Source organism: Protomyctophum bolini (assembly GCF_963924005.1).
Source record: "Protomyctophum bolini genome assembly, chromosome: 1".
NCBI classification, from domain to species: Eukaryota; Metazoa; Chordata; class Actinopteri; order Myctophiformes; family Myctophidae; genus Protomyctophum; species Protomyctophum bolini.
The window spans coordinates 30,134,643-30,160,037 of record NC_137862.1 but is presented as its reverse complement, the minus strand read 5'-3'; the positions used below and the strand labels follow the sequence as shown (position 1 = coordinate 30,160,037).

The 25,395-nt window shown below is 48.1% G+C and overlaps 1 protein-coding gene across 1 annotated transcript; it reads left to right on the top strand.

Annotated features, from left to right (window-relative positions):
* The first annotated feature begins 905 nt into the window (after positions 1 to 905).
* Positions 906 to 24,347, top strand: LOC308329573 (uncharacterized protein). The gene is made up of 10 exons (XM_080783949.1): positions 906 to 1,023; positions 2,592 to 2,883; positions 4,278 to 4,336; positions 5,026 to 5,240; positions 5,584 to 7,109; positions 8,962 to 9,177; positions 12,056 to 12,179; positions 19,921 to 20,154; positions 20,641 to 20,979; positions 22,511 to 24,347. The coding sequence occupies exons 2-10, from the start codon at positions 2,599 to 2,601 to the stop codon at positions 22,927 to 22,929; spliced, it is 3,417 nt and encodes a 1,138-aa protein (XP_080640075.1). The 5' UTR covers positions 906 to 1,023; positions 2,592 to 2,598; the 3' UTR covers positions 22,930 to 24,347.
* Positions 24,348 to 25,395: the final 1,048 nt, after the last annotated feature.

Genomic DNA, 25,395 nt, shown 5'->3' with positions numbered 1-25,395 from the left:
TCACTCCCAGAGGGCCACCACCCAAACCCCACCCACATTCACTCCCAGAGGGCCACCACCCAAACCCCACCCACATTCACTCCCAGAGGGCCACCACCCAAACCCCACCCACATTCACTCCCAGAGGGCCACCACCCAAACCCCACCCACATTCACTCCCAGAGGGCCACCACCCAAACCCCACCCACATTCACTCCCAGAGGGCCACCACCCAAACCCCACCCACATTCACTCCCAGAGGGCCACCACTACTGTGGATGACACCATTACAAAGCATTACACTTGTTTACAACTGGGTCCACTATTTTCAATTCATCAGAACATTTAGAGACGTACAAATACTTCTATAAAGAGAGGAAATCATCATATAAAAAAGGGGAAAACAAGTAGCCTACAGTATGAGGAAAAGTCGGGTGTGGAGCGGGGGGTTGGGGTTGGGTGGGGGGACTCAGATTTTAATCGAATTGCAGCCGTCCATAGGTGCCCTTTGAGAGTGGTTTTGAAGGAGGGCGTGTTGGTAGGGCGTTCCACATTTTAGTAGCATAGGAGCGGAATGAAATGCAGTGTGTCCTTCTCATCACACACTGCCCATTTGAATTGCTAGTTACGAATACCCAGGTCTTGAGACATATTTGACATATTGATGACGCATGTGACCTACGTGGCCGGTTAAGACTGAGGTCAGGGTTAGCAATTGGTGGCGGGTTAAGACTGAGGTTATGGTTAGCGACATACGTGGCCGGTTAAGACTGAGGTTAGGGTTAGTGACCTACGTGGCCGGTTAAGACGGGTTTTGGTTATAACCAAAATATCAATATCAAGCAGCAGGGGTAGGCAACATTAGGCGCGCACACACACACACATTCCAAATCCATGTTCCTCATCGGACCTTTTATTCAGCGGACCGGAGTCGGAGTAGTATTTCCTGTTATGATGTTTTTCGCTGGAGAACGATGGCTTTCCCAGAGTTTACAGTGGAATAAACTGTAGAAAACTATATCCACGACATTAAGCACGCTCGAAGTCAGTACACTGTTCATTTTAATTAACTATCTTTAATGTCTTTACCTGTAGGCTACTCGTATGACTTACAGGCACTTATTTGCGTTGGTTAGCTAGTGTGCTAACTGTGCCTGGAAACAACAAATGTTCAGTGACAGCGCAAACTGCGCAATAACACATAATATGATGTTTGACGACAACCATCTCGTTGTGTGTTAAGTTAGTTGTTTAAACAGCTCGCCGGTTAGTTATGTAGTAACTCTTTCCTCTCATGTCCCGACATTCCGACTCGGTGGGGATGATTGTTGGCCAGAAAGTGTTTTCCCTGCGTTAGATATACAGATGGTGGTGACATCAATCACACCCTGATTCAGCTTTATGAACACATACTGAACGAGAATGTTTTAATCAGCAAGATCAGAATGAGTCTCTAAGCAAATGCTGGTCGGTCTACATACTAATACCTCAATGAATTGTCTTAATCATGTGATATGTCAAGCAAGCATCAAGTCAAGGTCTCACTCACCTCTGCCTGTTCTCCCAGTCATTCATCCAATATGATCTCACGAGCTTCTTTTGGTCTATCCATTCCTCACCATGCCAGACTGTTCTGTTTATTAAAGGGACACTTCACCCCTTTTGCAATCAGATCTTATTTTAATTATGTTTGGGAGACAAGAAACACTTTCCTGGGGTTAATATGTGTGGGTAATATGTGTTTTGAGATATTTTAGTATTTCAAAGTGTCCGTAATGTCGTTATCATAAATTATTTTGAAGGGGTTCCGACTCCCCAGATGGCTTAATGTGCAACATTGTGTATGTTATCTAACAATGTGCACTCAATGATAAACAAACAAATCACCAACATTTTCATTTCATTTCAACCTTTATTTAGTTCTCGGAGAACACACTGAGACCCTCTTTTTCAGTGGTGCCGAGATTAAACATAGATGAATAAAGTAAATTACTGGTAATAATACAGTTGATATTTACCAACACCAACATTGATACATTGAACATTGGCAGCGCACTTGAAAGCAGATTTTCCAGATGTAGTGGAGGTATGGTCTCAAGCATCAAATTATCTTCAGAGCGTGTATGATAAGAAATAGTTTAATTAAGAAGGTGAATTCCCAATTAGAGCTTTATAGACAAATAAAAAACAGTGTTGGTCTCTCCTTGTCGCAAGGAGGGCCAACCAACCTTATTGTACAGTATGCAATGATGGGTGTTATAGCTTATACAAACTTTATATGAAGTTTATAAAGCATCATTTGCACATTTCTAAAGTTACACATTTTTGAATGACTTTGTCAAAAGAGGCAAACATTGTCAGAATAGCCAGACTAGGTGGCTATTCTTCAGCTATTGTCGTGTAGCCATTTCTTTCACAATATTAACCGTGGAACCATCGTCAAACTAAATGTAATGACTCAACTCCTACAAGTTGCCTAGTTTACTAGCCTTTTCTTTCTTATCAACTAGTGAACAGTATAGTACCAACAACTAGTTGAATAGTTGCTTAAAGCCCTATCTCTGACAGATTCCTCGCTTGTTCCCCCTTGAATGTTCCTCTCTCCATGACAGGGTGGTCATGGCCAGCCTCCCTCCACCTCCCAGCCTGTCTCCTCTCATGTCCCTGCTGTCCAGCCTGCTTCCAGAGGGCTGTGCTGTGGGTCCGTCCCGATGCTGCGAGGGCAGGCTGGGGCTGTGGTGGGTGGGCCGCTCCCTGCGGGCCGGCGTGCTCCTAGGGAAGGAGACGGACCGGGAACGGGTCTGGCTGGACCGTGCTGATCCCGATGGTGGTGGTGGTGACCTCATCATGGCCTCTGAACCAGGGTCCAGACAATGTCCGACACACGGCATGGAGACAGAACAGGTGAACAGAATAACACTGACCGCCTCAGTGGAAGCGCATTTACACAAATACTATACATGTATCTCTCACATTCTTTTCCCACGTTGCGTTCTTTCTGGTCAAAACAAGCTTTATTCAACGGCCCAGAACTAAAGAAACCGACGATCGTGTTTGCAAATTTCATTTTCCGGGTGAAAGAAAGGATGATCGTCCACCGCTCGAGAGAGTCGAGACAGACTTTGTTTACAGTACATCACAGACGCGTCTCGGGCGTCTCCCTAGGGAGGTCCTCATGTCCCACTGGGAGGAGACCCCGGGGCAGACCAAGGACCAGATGGATTATATCTCCACTGGGAGGAGACCCCGGGGCAGACCAAGGACCAGATGGATTATATCTCCACTGGGTGGAGACCCCGGGGCAGACCAAGGACCAGATGGATTGTATCTCCACTGGGAGGAGACCCCGGGGCAGACCAAGGACCAGATGGATTGTATCTCCACTGGGAGGAGACCCCGGGGCAGACCAAGGACCAGATGGATTGTATCTCCACTGGGAGGAGACCCCGGGGCAGACCAAGGACCAGATGGATTAAATCTCCACTGAGAGGAGACCCGGGGCAGACCAAGGACCAGATGGATTATATCTCCACTGGGTGGAGACCCCGGGGCAGACCAAGGACCAGATGGATTATATCTCCACTGGGAGGAGACCCCGGGGCAGACCAAGGACCAGATGGATTGTATCTCCACTGGGAGGAGACCCCGGGGCAGACCAAGGACCAGATGGATTAAATCTCCACTGAGAGGAGACCCGGGGCAGACCAAGGACCAGATGGATTATATCTCCACTGAAAGGAGACCCCGGGGCAGACCAAGGACCAGATGGATTAAATCTCCACTGGGAGGAGACCCCGGGGCAGACCAAGGACCAGATGGATTATATCTCCACTGGGAGGAGACCCCGGGGCAGAGCAAGGACCAGATGGATTATATCTCCACTGGGAGGAGACCCCGGGGCAGACCAAGGACCAGATGGAGGAATCGACTCACTGGCCTTGGAATGCTGCGGGATCCCCCAGGAGGAAGTTACTAATGTTGCTCTGCAGGATAGGGAAGTCTGGAGCTCTCTGGTGGAGCTGTTGCCCCCGCGACCCGACTACGGATAAGCGGTTGAAGATGGATGGATGGCTGGATGGATGTATCATGAGGAGGACCCAACACTAATGAGACAGAAATGGCCAAAAAACTTAAACAATTATGTTTTCACACAAATACACATATCAAACTGTAATATAATTTAAAGCACCTGAAACTTCTGGAAGAACAATATGCAGCAGTGGTTATTATTACCGTTGTTGTTGTTATGGAACTGAAAAGGCAACGGTGTAAGATAAAGTGTTGTGCTGTACTTGTAGGCAGTGATGGGGATGGAGCCGGACATAGAAGCTCTACTGAACAAACCCATTTGGATCAGGTGAGTACACACACACACACACACACACACACACACACACACACACACACACACACACACACACACACACACACGCGCAAGATGTGAAGTAAACTATTAGTGCACTGTGCACAGCAAAATCCCCAGTATCGTAATTTAGATTGTTTTTTGGGCAAAGCTAATGCTTGGAATGGGTTCAGAATCATGAAAACACCCTAGTTTTCCCCCTAGTTTGGCCATAGATCCCCTAGTTTGGCCATAGCCACTTGCCCAAATGTGCCTAAATGTGCTGACCTCATCACATTTGTGATGACGGCTATGACTGTTTTACCCAAGGAGTGTTTTTCGTGCAAAACTAATGCTTGGAATGGATTCAGATTTCAGAATCATGAAAAAACCCTAGTTTGACATGTGACATGCTACTTAAAGCATACGGAAATCTAGAACATTTTGCCTTATAATGGTTGTTGATGGTACCCCAACTTTCAGCAGCTGTCAAAAATTCCCATAGGGTGGTTGAATAGAAACCAATTGTGGGATATGTTAGTAGACACCTTTACAAACACATTGGTGAAGAACAGTCTTGGTAAGAAATGTATTCTCAGATTGTATTAAATCCTCTGACTCTCTCTCTCTCTCTCTCTCTCTCTCTCTCTCTCTCTCTCTCTCTCTCTCTCTCTCTCTCTGTGTGTGTGTGTGTGTGTGTCCAGCTTTGCCTGCCATGTGCAGAGCGCAGGGCAGCAGAATGTGGCAGTGCAGTGTGTGTGTGGAGGAGAGGTGTGTAAGGCAGGCTGCGTGGATGTGTGTCTTCACGTGTCTCAAGACATCCACTCAGGAACCGAGTTGCTGTTGTACGGTGTCCGCGGAGGGGAAGGTCCAACTGCCAAACCCCAACCACTCCACGCTGGGACTGGACAAGACCAAGGTGCACCATAGGTTACTGAAGTTGTGGATATAGTCGCAATTAAGTTATTAGAAGTTAGAGTGAGCTGCCTAGCCCATTTAGACCTGAGGTTGATTCTACAAAATGTCTTCTAAATCATGACAGTTTGTGTATATGTTTCTATATTGTGAGTGGTTCTAAAAACTATTTCATGTCAAGGACCCCAGAAATTATATGTAATTGGCCGCAGACCCCCATCTGAAAATTGAAGCTTTGCTTCTGGGGGGTCCCTGGAACAACACATTTTCAGATGGGGGTCGGCGGCCACTTAATAGTTATTGCTAGTTAATGGGTTGACGTGTGATTGGCTGTCGCCTCGCTCCAGGTTGCAAGACGACGACAAACCCTTCCGAACAGAGCGTGGTTTTCACCGACACGCTCGCAGACCGGGAGGAGGAGGAGGAGCAAACGCAAAGGAGGAGGAGCAGCCGCCGTCAGGAAACGGAGAAGAATGGCGACTCCAGGAAACGCATCATCAAGAGGAGGAAGAGTCAACTGTCCAAGAGGAGGAGGAGTCAACTGTCCACGTGCAGGACGATGAGGCGGGGCTCAGGAACGACGACAACAGAGCCGCCGCGCAAGCACGGCCCACAGGCCAACGCCGCGCACGGCCCACAGGCCAACGCCGCGCACGGCCCACAGGGCAACGCCGCGCACGGCCCACAGGCCAACGCCGCGCACGGCCCACAGGCCAACGCCGCGCACGGCCCACAGGCCAACGCCGCGCACGGCCCACAGGCCAACGCCGGGCACGGCCCACAGGCCAACGCCGCGCACGGCCCACAGGCCAACGCCGCGCACGGCCCACAGGCCAACGCCGCGACCCAAACGCACACCTCAACCGCCACGCTGCTCTGTGACAGAGTCGACCATTCAGACGCACGCTCACAGCCGCCAGGAGCACAGGCGGCGTGCGCAGTGACCCACCCACAGAGCGCCATCGCCGCAGACAGACAGACAGACTGCGCTCCGGCAGACAGACAGACATACTACGCTGCGGCAGACAGACAGACAGACTGCGCCGCAGCAGACAGACAGAGAGACTGCGCCCTAGCATACAGGCAGACTGACTGCACTGCGGCAGACAGACAGACAGACTGCACCGCAGCAGACAGACAGACAGACTGCGCCCCAGCAGACAGGCAGACAGACTGCGCCCCAGCAGACAGGCAGACTGACTGCACTGCGGCAGACAGGCAGACTGACTGCACTGCGGCAGACAGACAGACAGACTGCGCCCCAGCAGACAGGCAGACAGACTGCGCCCTGGCAGACATACAGACTGACTGCACTGCGGCAGACAGACAGACAGACAGCGCTGCGGAAGACAGACAAACCGTCGCTCCAAAGTGTAGACAGACTGACCACCAGGACTCCGCCACCCCTCCTCCTCCCGTCAGACACAGTTCCCGTCTGGCATTGAAACCCCGTCGACGTCACCTGCTGATTGGCCAACTCGCCCCCCAAGCGAAACGGCGGCACGCGTCCTTGCCGCCGCCGACACACAGACAGACAAACGGACAGCGTGCCAGCAGCAGCAGCAGCCACGCACCAGAGGCCGCTGTTGTGGTGCCCGGTACCGGGGATGACGGCGTTTCTGCAGAAACGTGTGATCGTGCCGACACAAGGGGCCGCGTGTCCGCAGAAGGCGTCGTCACCAGGCGATCGGAGGAATCGGAACCCGAGGCGCTCGTCAGGGAGCGACGGTACCAGTGCTCCGACTGTGGCAAAAGCTTCTACCAGTTGTGTCACTTAAAGAAACACCGGTTCACCCACACGGACCGGAAACCCTACAGCTGTGAGCACTGCGGGAAGAACTACAGCTCTGCTGAGAACTACAAAGCCCACCAGGTACGGTAAACCGATTGGCTTGTTGTTTGTTTGCTTCTTTGCTTGAATGATGCTAGGCTTTGTCGGAAATTCCGTACCAACACAATTATACTATTCATCAGTATTCCCAAATTAGTATGTGACATTTTTTTGCATGTCCAGAAGCTTAGTAGCTATTCATTAGTACATGAAATGCACTCTAAATACTGGACATTATACAGTATGCAGCAGTGGACAGGACACACTACGCTGCTATGAACGTCCCACAATGCAATGCAGATTATGCAGTAGCTGGGACGACAACACAACAGTGTTGATTTTGTCGACTAAAACTATGACGAAAAATGTTCGTCGACTAAGCTATGATGACTGAAAATAAGACTAAATATACTGACAATTTCGTCAACAAATAAAAACGTTATGTTTGTTTTTTACTTTTTTTATGTTAAGTGTAAAAACAGTCATTACGACAGCATCAAGGCCCGCCAAAATACATTTTAGTCAACTAAATCATCTGTAGATTTAACGACTAAACTGATATTTAGTCGACTAAACACAAACATTCCAGGTGACTAAAATGTGACTGAAACTAAATGAAAACTATTGAAGAGACTGACTAAAACTAAAATCTAAATTTCCTGCCAAAAACAACACTGATGGAGAGAGCGACCAGACCTCCGTTACAATGACAATAACACTTCTATTAATCACATGTAGAATGCAGTTATTTGGTGAAACCGATGGCTTGTCCAGTAAACAACATTTAACTGCTTTAAACAGTATAAACACACACACACACACACACACACACACACACACACACACAGTGATGAAATGGGAACATGTAGTACCTCTGCTTTGTCACCAGATGGGGCACTTTCCTAACATATAGTGCATTATCAGTTATATGTACTGTATGTACTCAAAAGTATGCTGTACAGTACAGTACAATAATAAATAAATAAATTAGGGTGACCGCAGACGTCCCCTTTGCCCTACATTTCCAAGACTTTTCAGGCGTCCCACAAATTGAGACCCTGTCCCACATTGTGTCAAATGCCCTAATAGTTAGTTCCCTAATAGTTGGCTTTCTCATTTAAATTGTCTCTTTTCTTCATTGTCTCTTTTCCAGCAAGATGTTCTTTAAGCCTGTTAAAATAACATGAGAAATGTCCCTCCCACACTTGACATGATGATGTTTGAGAACGACTGACATAGAAACATAGGGTTTTTCAGAACACTTTAGAAGGCATTTGTAGAATGGTCCTCGGGTCTAAATGGATTAAGAGCATGGCATTTCTACGTTTCTAACCTACGTCCGACTTGTCCCACACAAGCGACACACTTCTGTTCTGTCTCTCAAATGAACAGTTTGGATCCGGTTACCCTAATACCGTAATAGTGTTGTTTTTGGCAGCAGATTTTGATTTTAGTTTTAGTCATTAGTCTCTTAAATAGTTTTCACTTAGTTTAGTCACATTTTAGTCACCTGGAATGTTTTAGTGTTAGTCTAGTTTTAGTCGACTAAATATCATAAGCTTTTAGTCAACTAAATCTATAGTTGATTTAGTCTACTAAAATGTGTTCTAGCGGGCCTTGATGCCTTCGTAATGACTATCTACAAGCCCACAATGCGTCACAGCGCGTAGATCTGCTATTTTCAGCATGCAACAAATTGTAAAATGACTTATACTGGATCTCTTGTCCACTAGTCCCTTCCTAACATTCTAGTCAAAATTTTTTTTGTTGACGAAATTGTCAGTATATTTAGTCTTAGTTTTAGTCACCATAGCTTAGTTTTCGTCGGTGAAAAAGGTTTTAGTCGACGAAAACAACACTGCACTGTAATAATAATAATACTGAATATTCCCAGCTGAGCCACCGAGGCGAGCGTCCGTTCTCCTGCCCCTGGGCCTCCTGCCAGAAGAGCTACGGGCTGAAGAGGGACCTCAAGGAGCACATGGTGCTGCACACCGGAGAGAAGCCCTACGTGTGTGAGCTGTGTGGCAAGGCCTTCGCACGGCGGCCCTCCCTGCGCATCCACCGCCTCAACCACTGCAAGAAGGAAGCACACCAGCAACTCCCCAAGGTAAGGCCCGCCTAACCCTATACTACGCATCAATGTTGTTTTTGTCGACCGAAACTAAGACGAAAAATGTTCGTCGACTACCTTTTTCCACTGACGAAAACTAAATGGAAACTAAATGAAAACTAAGCTAATGACTAAAACTAAGTTCATCAACAGATAGAAAAAAGACTAAATGTTAGGAAAGGACTAGTGGACAAGAGATCCAGTAGGCCTATAAGTCATTTTACACTTGGTTGCATGCTGAAAATCTCACAACGTGTTGCGCTGCAACGTGTTGTGATACAACAAATAGCGAAAATTGCCGATTTACAAGCTTGATCTACCATCTTCGCTGTTAAAAAAAATCACACAGTATACCACTGTATAAGTTATAGGAGACATGAATCCAGTGTTATTATTGTATAAACCATGTAACCATGGTTCCTGAAATGAAAAAAATTGCGAACCGACTGGACTACAGAATGCAACACATCCCATGATAATAATAATCTTTTTTTATTGTCCCGAAGGATATTTGTCTTCACAATCTGTTCAACAGTTCAACACCCACATCAAAACAACACAGAGCACATAACACCAAGACAGTACAAAAAAAAAAAAAACATGAGGTCCCCACAAGCTGTGTACAGAACCATCCTATCGGCGGGGCAGTTTGTTTAATGCCGCGATGGCTGAGGGGACAAAACTCCTACTAAAACGGACCTTTTTCCATGGCAAGGTTCTGTATCTTTGTCCAGATGGCATGAGGTTAAAGAAACGATACAGAGGGTGGTCAGTGTCATTTGATATCGAGAGTGCTAGTCGTGTGATGGCGTTATTGTTCATATCAGAAAGTGTGGGTGTAGGAAGTCCGATGATTTTGGAAGCAATACGGGTGATACTGAAAAGTTTGTTCCTGTTAGGCATGGACAGTATGGTGTAGAAACATGCAGAACAGTACAACAGAACAGGTTGAATAATGCTTTTGTACAATAATAGCAGAAGATGAGGAGCAACAGATAATGATCTTAGTTTTCGGATTACATGGAGTCTTTGCTGAAAGCGTGACTGGATAGATGTAATGTGTTGATCAAACCTGAGTCTATTGTCCAGTGTGAGTCCAAGATATGTGAAACTGTCTACCTGTTCTATTGTTTTACCATTAATGAGGAGTGGGTTAAGTCCAGTGTGGGTTGTTGTTTCAATGACCAGTTCTTTTGTTTTGACCACATTCAACTCTAGATAGTTGTCAGTGCACCACTGTGTGAAATGAGAAATGGTATTCTGATAGACCGTAATAGAGTTATTGTCATGGAGCAGTCCGAGAATGGCAGTGTCATCAGAGTATTTAAAGTATGTGATGTTAGTGGGTGAGGGGCTAATACAGTCATTTGTGTACAGAGTGTAGAGGAAGGGGCTGAGGACACAGCCTTGAGGGGCCCCTGTGTTGGTGATGGCAGTTGATGAAAATGATGTACCTACTTTAACTGTTTGTGGTCTATTGCTCAGGAAGCTGTGAGTCCAGTGTATGAGAAGTGGGGGGATGTTGAGCTGATGCAGTTTCTTGATCATATGATGGCGTTGAATTGTATTAAAGGCAGAACTAAAGTCAACAAAAAGAATAGTGGCAAAATTGTCCGAAGATGAATCCAGGTGTTGGAGAAGGGAGTGAAGGAGGCATGCCACAGCGTCCTCTGTCCCCCTCTTGGCCCGATAGGCAAACTGGAAAGGGTCCAGCTGTGACCTGACAGCTGGCAGAATGATGTTCAGAATCAGTTTTTCCAGGCATTTCATCATTATTGAAGTTAGTGCAACGGGTCTATAATGGTTGGGTTCTGAGGGGCGGGGTTTCTTGGGTACTGGTATAATGGTGGATGTTTTCCAGAGGGTGGGTACGGCTGCTTGATGCATGATGTCTTGTGTTGTCTCCTATAGAGCGTTGCAGTCCCGCCCCCTTTCATGACGACGCCAGGCCCAGGAATAGATCTAGGTCAATTGAAGCCTATTATTTAATACTACGCTTACCGCCATTGGCGTAGATCAATGGCAATGGATCACCCATCTTAGATCATCCTCGACATAATAATCCATTCTATCTGTTTCTTTCAATCGCCTGCATCTCCTATTCCTTGTCCCAGATGGCATTTTTGGCCAAAACAACGTTTCTTTGATGACACAGAGCCGGCGATGTGGAGCCCTCCAGTGCCCCCGGTATAGACCCATCTTGTAAACAAGGCCTGTCCAGGACCTGTTCCACTTACTAGGTTATGTTCACTTCCGGTAGTATGGAAATGTGGCTTTTCAAAATAAGAGCTCAACTGGGAAAAATGCTAGCGTGAATTAGATCCTAATTCTTCAATAAATGCTAGCGGGCTAAGTGTTAGAAAGAAGAAAAAAAACTGCACTTTTTGTTGTTTTTCTCTTATTATTTGTTTGGTCCAAAATATTGTGTTCGTTGTCATTTGTCATTTATACGACGCTTAAAAGGTCTTTAAATAAACACTTTTTGAAATGTATATGGGAAAAATGCATTGGTAATTATTTCCTGGGCCTTGCGTCGTCATGAAAGGGGGCGGAACTGCAAAGCTCTATAGATGCAGTGCCCAGTGTGTTCCAAGCTGCTGGCTAACTCAGGCTCTCTCTCTCCTTCTATAGATGCAGTGCCCAGTGTGTTCCAAGCTGCTGGCTAACTCAGGCTCTCTCTCTCCTTCTATAGATGCAGTGTCCAGTGTGTTCCAAGCTGCTGGCTAACTCAGGCTCTCTCTCTCCTTCTATAGATGCAGTGCCCAGTGTGTTCCAAGCTGCTGGCTAACTCAGGCTCTCTCTCTCCTTCTATAGATGCAGTGTCCAGTGTGTTCCAAGCTGCTGGCTAACTCAGGCTCTCTCTCTCCTTCTATAGATGCAGTGTCCAGTGTGTTCCAAGCTGCTGGCTAACTCAGGCTCTCTGCGGAACCACATGAAGCTCCATACGGGAGAGAAACCCCACGTCTGTCCACACTGTGACAAAGCCTTCAGGCAGAGAGGTATACCAGCAGTATTATCAGTCTGACAGATCCTTAAAGGTGTTAACATTCGATATCAATGAAATATATACTGTCACTCCCAACGGACTCAGAACGAGGCAAGGTAGTTATTTTATCACTGGTAGATTTATTGTCTGTCACACAATCAATCCACAACGTCAAACTGTTGTAAAATAAAGCATAAAACGAACATTCAGATTAGAACCAAACAATACCAAACATTATCATAAGAAACAATAACAAATGTAGAAAGGAAACACAAAACGCACCTCACTGGCGCTGCTGCGTAAACCGAAGGAAATGAAAGGACGTCTTTGCCCTCTGAAGTGCCCATAAACACAGCGACACTGAAATACAAGTAATTCCATGAATAAGACATTTAGACCACACAATGTCAATGTCTTGATGTAACGGTTACAACTCTAAACACACGAACCTGTTGGTCAGCAACACGCTGTAAACAAACCGCCCGGCATCTCTACGGAACGGAAGTGGAACAATAATTGTGAGCCATCAACGACGCAAACCATATATGGGCATAGCACCGGAAATGACGGAACTTCAACTCATAAATATACCTTTTACTCAAATATATATTAAGAAAATAATAAACTTAGAAAACTAACAGATTGCATAATAATTACAACATGACAGCAGTAACATATACAGTATCAGAATGACACAATGTTGAATACGCTGTGGCTTTCATTGTGACACAGAGTTTCCGCCAACATATGTCGTTGCTGTCGGGGCAGAGACCAATTATCTCCATATTTTGAGTGTGAGCATTACATCATATGCAAGTTTCACAAAAAGAAAAGAAAATACATGTTTTTATATTTTCTCCCACAACTCCCTTCCCAATCCTCCCCACACATCTTTCCCCACGAGGCCAGACATACAAACAACATACAGATATAAAACGATAGTTACGTATGTAACTACGGTTCTATGAGTCCTGAATGACCGCCAGAGGCGGTGCTTTAAGCACTGAATACGTCCCTTCGCGCATGCGCAGTCGAGTATTTATACCAACAATGTCAATTTTGACCCCGTGATGACCCCCGGAGTAGTCTATAACTTCCGGCAGTCACCTGGGGCTCAGTCCCTACAGAATCTTCTCGCGAGAACACGAGGATTCTGAGTGACAAGAGTGCCTCTGGCGGTCATTCAGGACTCATAGAACCGTAGTTACATACGTAACTATCGTTCTATTTCGTCCCTGCTGACCGCCAGAGGCGGTGCTTTAAGCACTGAATGACTTATACCAGACAAGTCACGAGGAATCCTGATTACAAACCTCAAAGGGTAGAACCGGAGGATTCGGGGAAGAGGACCACGTCCAATGGGTGGGGAGTGGCCACATTCACCCTGTAGAATCTTGAGAAAGTGCCTGCCGAAGCCCATGAGGCGGCGGCACAAATGTCCTCCAAGGGCACCCCTCTCATGGCAGCCCACGATGTGGAAATGCTCCTTGTAGAGTGGCACCGTACACCCGATGGTACGGGGAGGTTACTTACCTCATAGGCGTGGCTGATTGTGTCTACAATCCAGTGGGACAGGCGCTGCTTGGAGAGAGCGCCGCCTTTGTTCACACCACTATGGCAAAGGAATAGCTGCTCTGCCCGCCTGATGCGTGCAGTAGCTTCAATGTAGGCTCTCAGAGCCCGGACTGGGCACAACAGCTCCAGTTTGTCTGTCCCCTCTCCAGGTGGGGGGTTAAATCGAGTCAGCCTGATAGGCTGGTTGAGGTGAGCCTGCGACAGCACCTTCGGGAGGAATGCTATGTTTGGCCACAGCGTGACCCCCGAGCCGTCTGCGTTCCACCTCAGACATGATTCACTCACTGACAGAGCGTGCAGTTCACTGACGCGCTTTGCCGATGTAATGGCCAGGAGAAGGGATGTCTTGTATGACGCCCACTTCAGCTCGGCCTGTGCCAAGGGTTCGAAGGGAGGCCCGCACAGGGCGTCCAGTACCCGGTTAAGGTCCCATAACGGAGCTCTCGGGGGATGCAACCTCCGAGCCCCTCTCAGGAAGAGAGACACCAGGTTGTGGCTCCCTACTGTGCGGTCGTTAATTGCCACATGGCGGCAGGATATTGCTGCCACGTAAACCTTCAAGGTGGAGGGGGACCGGCCCTTACCTAGTAGAGATTGTAGGAACTCCAGGATTTTGGGTACAGGGCAGTTTACTGGGTCTTCGCCCAGATCCCTACACCAGCTGGAAAACAGCTTCCACCTGTTGTCGTACTGTAGCCTGGTGGACGGCGCTCTGGCGTTCAGTATGGTGTGTCTCACCGGGCTGCTCAGCAGTGGCTCCGGCCCCTGAGCGGCCAGACGCACAGCTGGAGGCGTTGTGGGCATGGGTGCCAGATCCGGCCTCCCAGCTGCGACAGTAGGTCCCTCCTGTCGGGGAGGCGCCAAGGCGTTCCGTGACAGAGGCTGTGGAGCAGGGGGAACCATGTCCTCCCTGGCCAGAAAGGGGCCACCAGCAGGATGGTGTGACCCTCCTGAACGACCCTCTGGAGAACTGAACGTACCAGAGGAAGTGGTGGAAATGCATAGAGCAGCTCCTGTGGCCAGGGGTGCGCCAGTGCGTCCAGGCCTAGAGGACTGACTGTTTCCGCTAGGGAAAAGCAGCGAGGGCAGTGGGTTGACTCCCCTGAAGCGAAGAGGTCCACCTGTGCTCTCCCGAAGCGGGCCCAGATGGTGTGCACCACATCCGGATGGAGGCGCCATTCTCCTGACGGGGGCTTCTGGCGGGAGAGGAAGTCTGCGAGGTGGTTCCGCTCCCCTGGTATGTGCACCGCCCGTAGGCTGGTGAGACGGGGGGCCGCCCACGTCAGCAGGTCTGTGGACACCTCTAGCAGTCGTGCAGACTTGGTTCCGCCCTGGTGATTGATGTGGAATACGGTTGAGGTGTTGTCTGACCGTATGAGTATGTGCCTGCCTCTCAAGTATGGCAGGAAGCGTTGTAGAGCCATGTGCACCGCACGTAGCTCCAGCACATTTATGTGGTCTCGGCGATCTTCCGCCGACCACTGGTTGCGAGCTGTCCTGCTCTGCCACACCGCACCCCAGCCCAGGGGGCAAGCGTCGGTGGTGACGATCTCCCTGCGAGAGGGAATGGACCCCATAGGGACCCCCCTCGACAGGTACGCCCTGTCTCTCCATGGGGCTAGGGCGAGTAGACACTGTTGTGACACGGTTATCTTCTTGTGTCTGTGTCGCTCGGCGTCCAACTGAAAACTGTTCAGCCACCTCTGCAGGGGGCGCAGTCGCAGCAAACCCAGGGGGACAACGGCCGCCACGGACGTCAGTTTGCCCAAGAGGCGGAGGAATGTGATGAGCGACAGCCGACTGCCTCTCCGGAACATGGGAAGAAACTTTATAATGTCCTCCACCCGGCGTGAGGACGGACAGGCTTTCATCGTTCTGGTGTGTAACGCCAGACCAATAAATGTTGTGGTTTGGGATGGGATCAGGCAACTTTTTTCCACATTTACCTTTAACCCCAGCCGGGCTGCATGGGACAGGAGACGTGCTGTGTCCTCGGCTACCAGCGCCTGGGATGGCGCACAGATCAGCCAGTCGTCGAGGTATGGCAGGATCTTGACGCCCTGTGATTGGAGAGGCGCCAGCGCCGCTGCCACACACCTCGTGAATACTCTCGGAGAGAGGGAGAGCCCGAACGGCAGAACTCTGAACTGCCAGTGGCGGCCTCGATAGGCAAACCGCAGGAACTGGCGGTGTTGCCGAGCAATGGGGACATGAAAATATGCGTCCTTTAGGTCCACTGATGTGAACCATTCCCTGTGGGCGATGGATTGCACGACGTCCCTTGAGGTCAACATGTGGAACGGAATGACCTTCATGTATTTGTTTAGCACCCTCAGGTCTAAGACGGGGCGAAAACCGCCTGTCTTCTTTGGCACTAGGAAGTATGTTGAGTAGAACCCCCTGGGGTGCTCCCGGGGGTCTACTGCTTCGATGGCGCCCTTGGCCAGGAGGGTGGACAGCTCCTGGTCTAGGGCAAGGGCCTTTGCCGGGTCGGCTATAGTGGTCATTCTGACCCGGCCGGCTGTGGGGGGCCGGCGTCGGAACTGAAGCCTGTACCCGTGGGTTAAGGTGGCAATCACCCACGTGTCCGAAGCTTGAGCAGCCCAGTACCTGAGCTGCAGAGGTGTAAAGTATCCGACGGCCGGCCGCGTGGTCTCAGCGTCTGCCCCCCCGGCCCCTAGGGGCCCTGGGGGGGGGTCCGCCAGGGCCCGGGGCACGAAACTGCCTAGTAGAGGGCCGGCCAGGGTTATGGCCCTGCCTCTGTTCAGTCCGCTGGGAAGTGCGCTGGCCCCAAGTGGGGGCCTGTGGCAGGCGAGCTCGGGTGGCGGCCGAGGGGCCTCTGCTCCTGTTGGGAGGTCCCTCTGGGGGAGGCATGCGCTGTCGCCTCAGGCTTGACAGCTGCTCCTTGTCCGCCCTGGCCCGGATTGTGCGGTCCAGCGCTTCCCGCGCAGCTGGGCCGAATATCGCTCCCGGCACCACTGGAAGACCGCGCAGGGTTGCCCTGGTCTTCTCAGTCAGGTTGGCCTGAGAGAGCCAGACTTGGCGCCGCGCCTGAACGAGAGTGGACATCATCCGTCCCAGCTCTCTTGACATGAGGCCGAATGCCTCCAGCGATGCGTCGCAGAGGGTGTTGGCGTCTGCGGGCTCTGCGCTCGCGTTGTTCGCCTGCAGAGATGCAGAGAGGGCGAGCATGAGGTGTGACAGGGAGTTGGAGATCCTCCCGGCACGGGCTCCTGCATCATAAGCCCTTATGAGGAGGTCATCGGTGGTCCTGCACTGGGGTCGGGGGCACCTGGTGTCCTGCCGTAGCGCCTCGTCGGGGTCGACGACTAAGGAAGCGATGCAGGGCTCCACAGCCGGCATGCGCTGCAGGCCGACTCCTTCCGGGTTGTCCATGGCCGCGAGCATACGCCCATCGGCAGAGAGACGAGAGCAAGCCTTCGAGTCTCTCCAGCAAGTGTGTAGCTCCTTCAGGAAGTCCTCTGAGTGAGGAACGGTAAAGCTAGAGGGGGCTGGCTTGTTCTTGAAAAAACGGCTTGACGGGGCTGACTCCGCCTGCTGCGGTCCAGCCAGGCCCTGATGATCAAGAGCCATGTACAGGGCGGCCCTCATGGAGCCGCCAGCTGTCTCAGTCAGACCGGTCTGGGCTGATGAGTACGAGCCCTGCTCAGAGGCCTCGGAAGCCGCCTCTGCCCCATCCGCCTCACTTTCGTCATAGTCGTGGAAGTGGGTGGCTGAGGCCGCCAGGGACAGTGTGTCCGGGTCCTGACCCTCAGGGATCAGGTGTGGCATCGGCGGAGTAGGTGGTTCTACGTCCTCCGGCTGGATCTCGGGCTGACGGGCCATGAACATGGCCCTCATTAGGGCCAGGTCGGCAGACATCTGGTCGACCTTAGATGATAGCCTATGGTCAGGCCCCGCCCTTCTCTTGGAAGCAGGGGTCGAGGTAGCAGGTGTGGTGGATCGACGCTTGGAAGCCCTGGTCTGGCGTTGAGTTAGCATGCCCAATGGGGGAAGCTCACCGTCCACCTTCTCCACCTGTGCCAACCTGGCTATCCTCACCTCCCGGGGCATGATGGTGCAGTTCATGCATGGGTTGTCACCGAGTGCCTCCCTCAGATGTTGGGGGCCAAGACACCCAGGGCAGAGGTCATGCCCATCCTCTGGCCGCAGAGGAGCCTGACAGGAGGTGCACAGGTGGTGGCAGGGTTCGTCCATCGGTAACCCACAGATGTAGCCCAGAGCGCGGACGCTAGTGGTTGCTAGCGGTGGAGCCGTATGCTGGAGGGAGGGAGCGCGGACGCTGCCTGTGCCAGCAGAGGCTACTGTTGGCTGTGCTAAAGGCCGCTTAGCTGGAGGAAGGGGGCGCGCACGCCACCTATGCCGGCTAAGGGGTGCTTTAACAGCGATAGAACAGTATATATAATATATAATTATATATAGTATATAACAATAATACAATATATATAATATATAATTATATACAGTATATAATAATAATATAATATATATAATATATAATTATTATTATATTAATATATACTATCAATATTATATTATTAATTAGTATATAATAATAATAATAATAATACAACGTATAGTTACATATATCTAATTTAACAAACAACAACCTATAAAGAGGCAGTGACTCTATGCCGAAATTAAAGTACACTCTTGAAAACAGTGACGACCAAATCAGTCAAGCTAATTCACATATCCGGGGTTACTGAAGTAACGCCAAACTTAAACTATAAGCTTAATAGTATCATTAAATAAGTACACTACAGTACACAGAATGAGTGTTACTCGAGTTGCACCGTGCTGCGGCGTGCCGCGTCGCAGACACGGGCTAAACAGAAAACTAAACAATAAACAATAGCAAATTAGCAATGTCGGCTAACGTGCTGGGAGCGGGCAGCGCTACGCTTGCCGTCACTAGCACTGCAGCATAGCATACAATTCAATTAAATTCGTGCATGGGAATCAAACAGTGTAAGCTGGCAAAGAGACCCGAACTTATCCGTTCAGCTTTGACCAGTGCTGAACGGGACGCTATCAGGTCACCGATCGTAGCACGCAACCGTGTGTGTGGCAGGGAAGCAGCGCGCACGCAGCCTATGCGCACAGGGGTTGTTTGCTTACCTTTTTTAGTTCGTTCCCACGGGGAAAAGAAGATGTAAAGAAGAGTCGCAGTTCCTGGAGGGCGAACGCGCGTCGCTACTCCGACCAATAATGGTCACGGGACTACCAGCAACTCAATAGTTCTGTAACAATGCAGTTCAATTCTGCTGTAGAACTCTGTACTGTGTACAACTTGCGCAGCGAGAAGAAATTAGGGACTGAGCCCCAGGTGACTGCCGGAAGTTATAGACTACTCCGGGGGTCATCACGGGGTCAAAATTGACATTGTTGGTATAAATACTCGACTGCGCATGCGCGAAGGGACGTATTCAGTGCTTAAAGCACCGCCTCTGGCGGTCAGCAGGGACGAAATAGAACCCAATAGATTGGGTACATAACTAAGACACAAAGAAAGGGATCACATGGTTATGTTCACGGAAATAATTAATAAACAACTTAATTAGAATGAGAGGAGAAACAAACAAAAAACAGATGAGCATATTTTAACTCTTTGTGTTTTTCCTAAAACCAACGTCCTACTTGATCATGCTACAGCGTCACACAAAAGCATCAAAGTAGCAGATCAGCAAGTTTGTCAGGTGAAACCTGACATAATATAGTCGTAATGATTGGCTGCCCCCAACGCCGCCTAAGCCAATGGGAGTCTGACCCCATACTCTGAAACGCTGCCAGCCAATCGCGTAGTATAGCGACCTAGTTATGATTGGCTGCCTCCTACACTATGACATGCGCACGCGGAAGTCTGCACCCAGACCACATGCACTGCAACACGGAGCGGAGCGCCTGATAACAGCGGCTAATGTTATGAGCTAACTGGAGAGCAGGAAAACTAAAACGGGGGACAGATGCCACACAGATACAGTGTTTGTTTCACCTGACAAATATGACTGTCATCATTTCTTGTTTTATTTTTTTTTGCTTGTAGTTATAAAACTTTCACTACTTTTGGAAATATTTAGGAGCATCTCTAGTATGTATGTCTGTAGCCTGTCTTTTAAGCACTCTACTAAATGTCTGTCTTGTGTATTATCCGTCAGGCAACCTGCAGGGCCACCTTAGAATCCACAGCGGGGAGAAACCCTACCCTTGCACCCACTGTGACCAGAGTTTCTCCCAGAAGCCCGAGCTTCACAGACACCTGCTCTCCCACACGGGGGAGGTGTTCCTCTGCAGCTACTGTGGGAAGGCACTGAGGGACCCGCACACCCTGAGGGCCCACGAGAGACTGCACAGCGACGACAGGCCACACCGCTGCAGCGTCTGTGGGAAGGGTGAGCAAGTCAAGGATGCCCAAATTTATATGGATTTGGGAGGTGGAAGATACATGCTGGATAGTCTGATACAAATACGTGTTCAATCAATTATTCAATCAAAGCAAGCGACATGCTTTGATCTGGCCGCAGAGCGGGTGCCTGCCTATGGGCTATAGTTCTAAATAGGGCATTAACGAGTTGCCACACAGTGGCCTCTGCAATATAGTGTATGTATCTATATGGCAAAGCGCTGATTATCAAAACATAAAAATGTAATACTACACAGTGCAGGCACACACACAAGTGTGTGTCGCACTTCGACTTTCGACTTCGATGCATCGATTTTTTAATGAACGCCCTAGTTCCAAACATTTCTCCTATGGCTGGAACTATCCCATTGAGATAGAATGAGCACTTCCGCATTCCACTGTTACAATGGGAGTCAACGCTATAGTGTGGCCACTCTCTTACTATATTACTCTGCCCCCCCCCCCCCCCCTGCAGGCTACATCCTGGCCACAAAGCTGCGGAGACACATGAAATCGTCTCACCTGGTGGAGAAGCCACACAGCTGCCACTGCGGGGCCTCCTACACGCTGAGGCAGAGCCTTCTCAGACACCAGGCTCAGCACGGAGGAGGAGGGGCCAAGGAGGAGGAGGAGCAGGAGGAGGAGCAGGGGGAGGGGAGGGGAGGAAGCGAGGTTCTGGAGGCCTTGGCGGCTCTGGAGAACAGCCACTCGAGGCCGCTGAGAGGCAGACCTAGAAGGAAACCACCGCCACCGGCGGCTGTTGTGAAGGAGGAAGGAGAAGAGAGAGTGAGAGATGAGGAGGAAACAGGAGCGGGTAAGACCTGTGACAATTTAGTCAACAAATAAAAACTAGACTAAAATGTTAGGAAGGGTCTAGTGGACAAGAGAACCAGTATAAGTAAAAGACAAGCCATTTTACACTTGTTTGCATGCTGAAAATAGCAGATCTACAAGCTTACAACGTGTCGCAACGTGTCACAGGCTGGCTATTTTCAGGAAGTGTAATGTCAGCCATTACGACGGCATCAAGGCTCGCCAAAATACATTTTAGTCGACTGAATCAACTGTAGATTTAGTCAACTAAAACTAGACTAACACTAAGACATTCCAGGTGACTAAAATGTGACTAAAACTAAAATCTAAATTTGCCAAAATCAACATTGTTGTATAGTTCACCGTTTCCTAAACAGTGGGTCGGGACCACATGCAGGTCGCGGACACATTATTATGGGTCCCTTTATTTGTGGTTCAATTCCTACATTTTGTTTTTAATTATTACTGGTATTTATTTCAAAACATTTTCAAAAAGTCACCCCCCCACCCCCTTTTTTTTATTAACTGTAACTGCTCCTAAACCATCTTCATCTGGTGCAGAAATAAGACAACATCCCAACTGATATCACGAGGGCATTTTGGCTTTTTATTTATCCCAAGCGACAACGTGAAAAACTGCAAAGAAATCACATAATATTTTTTAACCACAATGAATTATTACCACATGAAATTATGAATGCCCTTGTCAGTCAGTCATGCTGTCTTTTTAAATGACCATGAATTGTCCATATTCTCACAATGAAATGTCCACATGTCACAAACAAATACACGATACAATGGCAATATAACTTTTACAGACACCAAACAAAACAACTGGGAACATACCGTATGCGCCTTCTGCACAGACTTTTAGGAGTTCAGTTAAGTTCTTGTTATTTTTTATATTATTTTCTTTCTTATCTTTTGTGGAGACTCTGACATGAAAGAGCTGCTCCTCTCTTCACCTCTGCTCTGTTTGTTCTGCCAAAACATGCCCAAACCCAACAGGTGATTGAAATGAGGTGATTAGCTGCTTAGGTGAGCCTAATTCAACCTTCCCATGAAACAGACAAACAGACCACAAATACAGAGCACAGTAGATGGCACTATCTCACCATGCATTTACCATACAAATACCGAAATATAAAGTTTGTTGCCCAAAACAAAAATACAATTTACCATATGCATTTTCAGGAAAAAAAGAGCTAAATACAATATTACAGCATACCCATAACTGGGACAGCTACATTAACTAAAAACGAATTAATTGATTTTGTTTTGGTAATTTCATGAAGAAATCAAAGAAAAAAGAAAACAAAACAAATGTTAAGGTAGTAGTGACAGTGAAATAGTCAACCTAATCGCACGTCGATCTTTGAGATAATCGCATTTTTATTTTATTTCTTTTTTGCATAATCATCATTTCCATGTAGAAAAGGTTTTGTATACTTTCACAACATTTTCAAAAATATTTGGAAATAGCCGATCCACAAACTAAAGTACGGTATTAAAATGTCATAATGGTGTGACAGCTCGAGGAGGAGGAGAGAGGCTCGGGATCACGGTGGAGAAGAAGAGGTCACGTGGAAGGAGAGTGCAGGAGCAGAGGATGTCCAAGAGGAGGCTTCACACACAGCGGGCCAACGAGAGCACGTTCGGAGGAGGAGCGATCATGGCAGAGCACACTGTGGTCTACGTCCAGACTGTGGTCGGCGATCATCACACACTGAGCTGCTCCTCCGCCTCCCCTCTGGTCATGGCCTCCTCGGGGAGCCCTCTTCAGGTTGGGGGGGAGGAGATGGTGGAGGTGGTCATGTCCGAGGACGGAGAGCAGTGCATTGTGGTCCGTGGCGGCGGCCAGCAGCAGCAGCAAGTCGGGGAGGTGGTGATCCTACATGGAGACGGTGAACTCTGCTCTGTGGCCGAGACTGTGGAGATAGAGACCGGATAAAAGTCTGAAGTGAGTTGTACTGTACTGTACTGTACTGTACTGTACTGTACTGTACTGTACTGTACTGTACTGTACTGTACTGTACTGTACTGTACTGTACTGTACTGTACTGTACTGTACTGTACAAGCCCTCCCTGGCCTGTCTGTGTCTGCGTGTTAGGCTGTAAAACAGTGACACTTGGTGGTGAACAAACGCTATTTCCGTGCTCAGACACAGGCACACAGGGACACACACATAGATTTTCCATGCGTGCCACGATGCACAGCCATGAGGCAACAACTCAGGCTTCGTGTTTCAACCGATCCAAAGCAAGAGATGAAAAATGTTCATTGCATCTGAAAAAGTGAAAGAAGGCCTGAACTAGAACGCTATTACTGATACTGAAAGTTATTACTGTGTTCGTGTCATTGTGATGATGACTTCATGTGTTTTGTTTCTTTTTTAGATTCTACTTTTTGTTTTTAGAGCAACAGAGAGAGGCAGGAGAGAGGCTGATGACATGCAGCAATTTTGGGCCAACTACAGGAAGGAGTTTAGTCTTATACTGTATCTTATTTATACCTATTCTAAATACTGATATCGTTGCTGTTGGGCAGAAACCTCAATATTTTAACATTTTGTGTTTTTTCTTTTTTATTAAAATTAACACCCTAATTAATCATCATCATTTTTCGACCACGGTCGGGTTCATGGATTTCACAATGATCATACTACAGCGGCACACAAAAGTTAGTCTCGCGTAGCCAGACAACTATTCCACAATCTCCGAATGCTATATAGAGTCTGGAACTACGCCACTACGAGTAAGGAAGCTGCTATTTTCGTTCACGAAAATATATTTTAAAATATCTTTACATTACATTTTTTAATTTCCTTTTCTGCTAAGCAACAAGCTATGTATGCTTAGATGTTTTCTATTTATATTAGCGACTGTAAAGACTAAACGGAAGTGGGGAGGAGGCTCCACTTCCGCTTTATATTTTACTCATGATAGCTTTTCCATTGCTCCAGACTGTATGACGGAAGCATTTGGATATTGCGAGAGGCAACAGTCTGGCAACGCGAGACTACAAAAGTGCCAAAAGTAGCAGATCTGCAAGCTCAAGACGCGGCGCAAAGCATTTTGAGCTTGTAGTTCTGCTACTTTTGCCATTTTTGAATTTGAATTCTGATAAAGTAACAGTTTTGGACATACAGTAGGACAGGGATACTCAAATAGATTTACCTGTGGGCCACATTACAAAAATGGCAAGGGGCCAGGGGCCAGTAGATAAAATTACGACATTAATGATACTTGATAACTTCTCTCTTTCAATTGCTTTATTTTCGCAAAATGTATCAAAGTACAATGTGCATGCACACAATATGTAAATAAATAAATGTGTTACATTTTCTTGCATAAACACAAAGAGCTGTTTCCATAACTGCACAAATTATTGCACATAACATGAGTAGCTGTTATAATAACATAACATGAGTAGCTCTTTGCCTGCCTGCCTGTCTGTCTGTCTGTCCATGAGTAGTTATTTGTCTGTCTGTCAATGAGTAGCTGTCTGCCTGCCTGTCTATGAGTAGCTGTCTGTCTGCCTGCCTGTCCAATTGTCCATGAGTAGCTGTCTGTCTGCCTGTCTGAGTAGCTGTCTGCCTGCCTAATTGTCCATGAGTAGCTGTCTGTCTGTCTGCCTGTCTATGAGTAGCTGTCTGCCTGCCTGCCTAATTGTCCATGAGTAGCTGTCTGTCTGCCTGTCTATGAGTTGCTGTCTGCCTTCCTGCCTGTCCAATTGTCCATGAGTAGCTGTCTGTCTGTCTATGAGTAGCTGTCTGCCTGCCTGCCCAATTGTCTATGAGTAGCTGTCTGTCTGTCTGTCTATGAGTAGCTGTCTGCCTTCCTGCCTGTCCAATTGTCCATGAGTAGCTGTCTGCCTGCCTGTCCAATTCTCCATGAGTAGCTGTCTGTCTGCCTGTCTATGAGTAGCTGTCTGACTGCCTGCCTGTCCAATTCTCCATGAGTAGCTGTCTGTCTGTCTGTCTGCCTGTCTATGAGTAGCTGTTTGCCTGCCTGCCAGCCAGCAAGTTGGTTAACAGAAAATAAATTGTTATGGCTGAGTAAAATAAAATACAATAAACACAATTTGCCTGAAAATAGATTACCCAGCTATGACCTTTTTCATGAAAAAAAATGAGTAGTGATATGGCTGACTGAGTAAAATAAAACAATCTACCTGAAAATAGATAGCTATAAGTGAAGAGCAATTTCCATTTCCGCAATTTCCATTTCCGCAATTTCCATTTCCACCATTTCCGCAATTTCCATTTCCGCAATTTCCATTTCCGCAATTTCCGCAATTTCCATTTCCGCAATTTCCATTAGTTAGATTTCCGTGCGCTTTTATTTTCTTCTTTCTTCAAAGTAAAGTTTCAGAGTACAGAGCATAGTGGGATTTGAACCCACAATGTCTGGATCA

What these genes read in the sequence shown, in the direction of transcription:
- LOC308329573 (XM_080783949.1), top strand. Translation starts at nt 2,599, where the DNA reads ATGGCCAGCCTCCCTCCACCTCCCAGCCTGTCTCCTCTCATGTCCCTG. An exon ending in CACACCAGCAACTCCCCAAG is followed by an intron (nt 9,178 to 12,055) that starts GTAAGGCCCGCC and finishes CTCCTTCTATAG; the next exon opens with ATGCAGTGTCCAGTGTGTTC. An exon ending in CTGCAGCGTCTGTGGGAAGG is followed by an intron (nt 20,155 to 20,640) that starts GTGAGCAAGTCA and finishes CCCCCCCTGCAG; the next exon opens with GCTACATCCTGGCCACAAAG.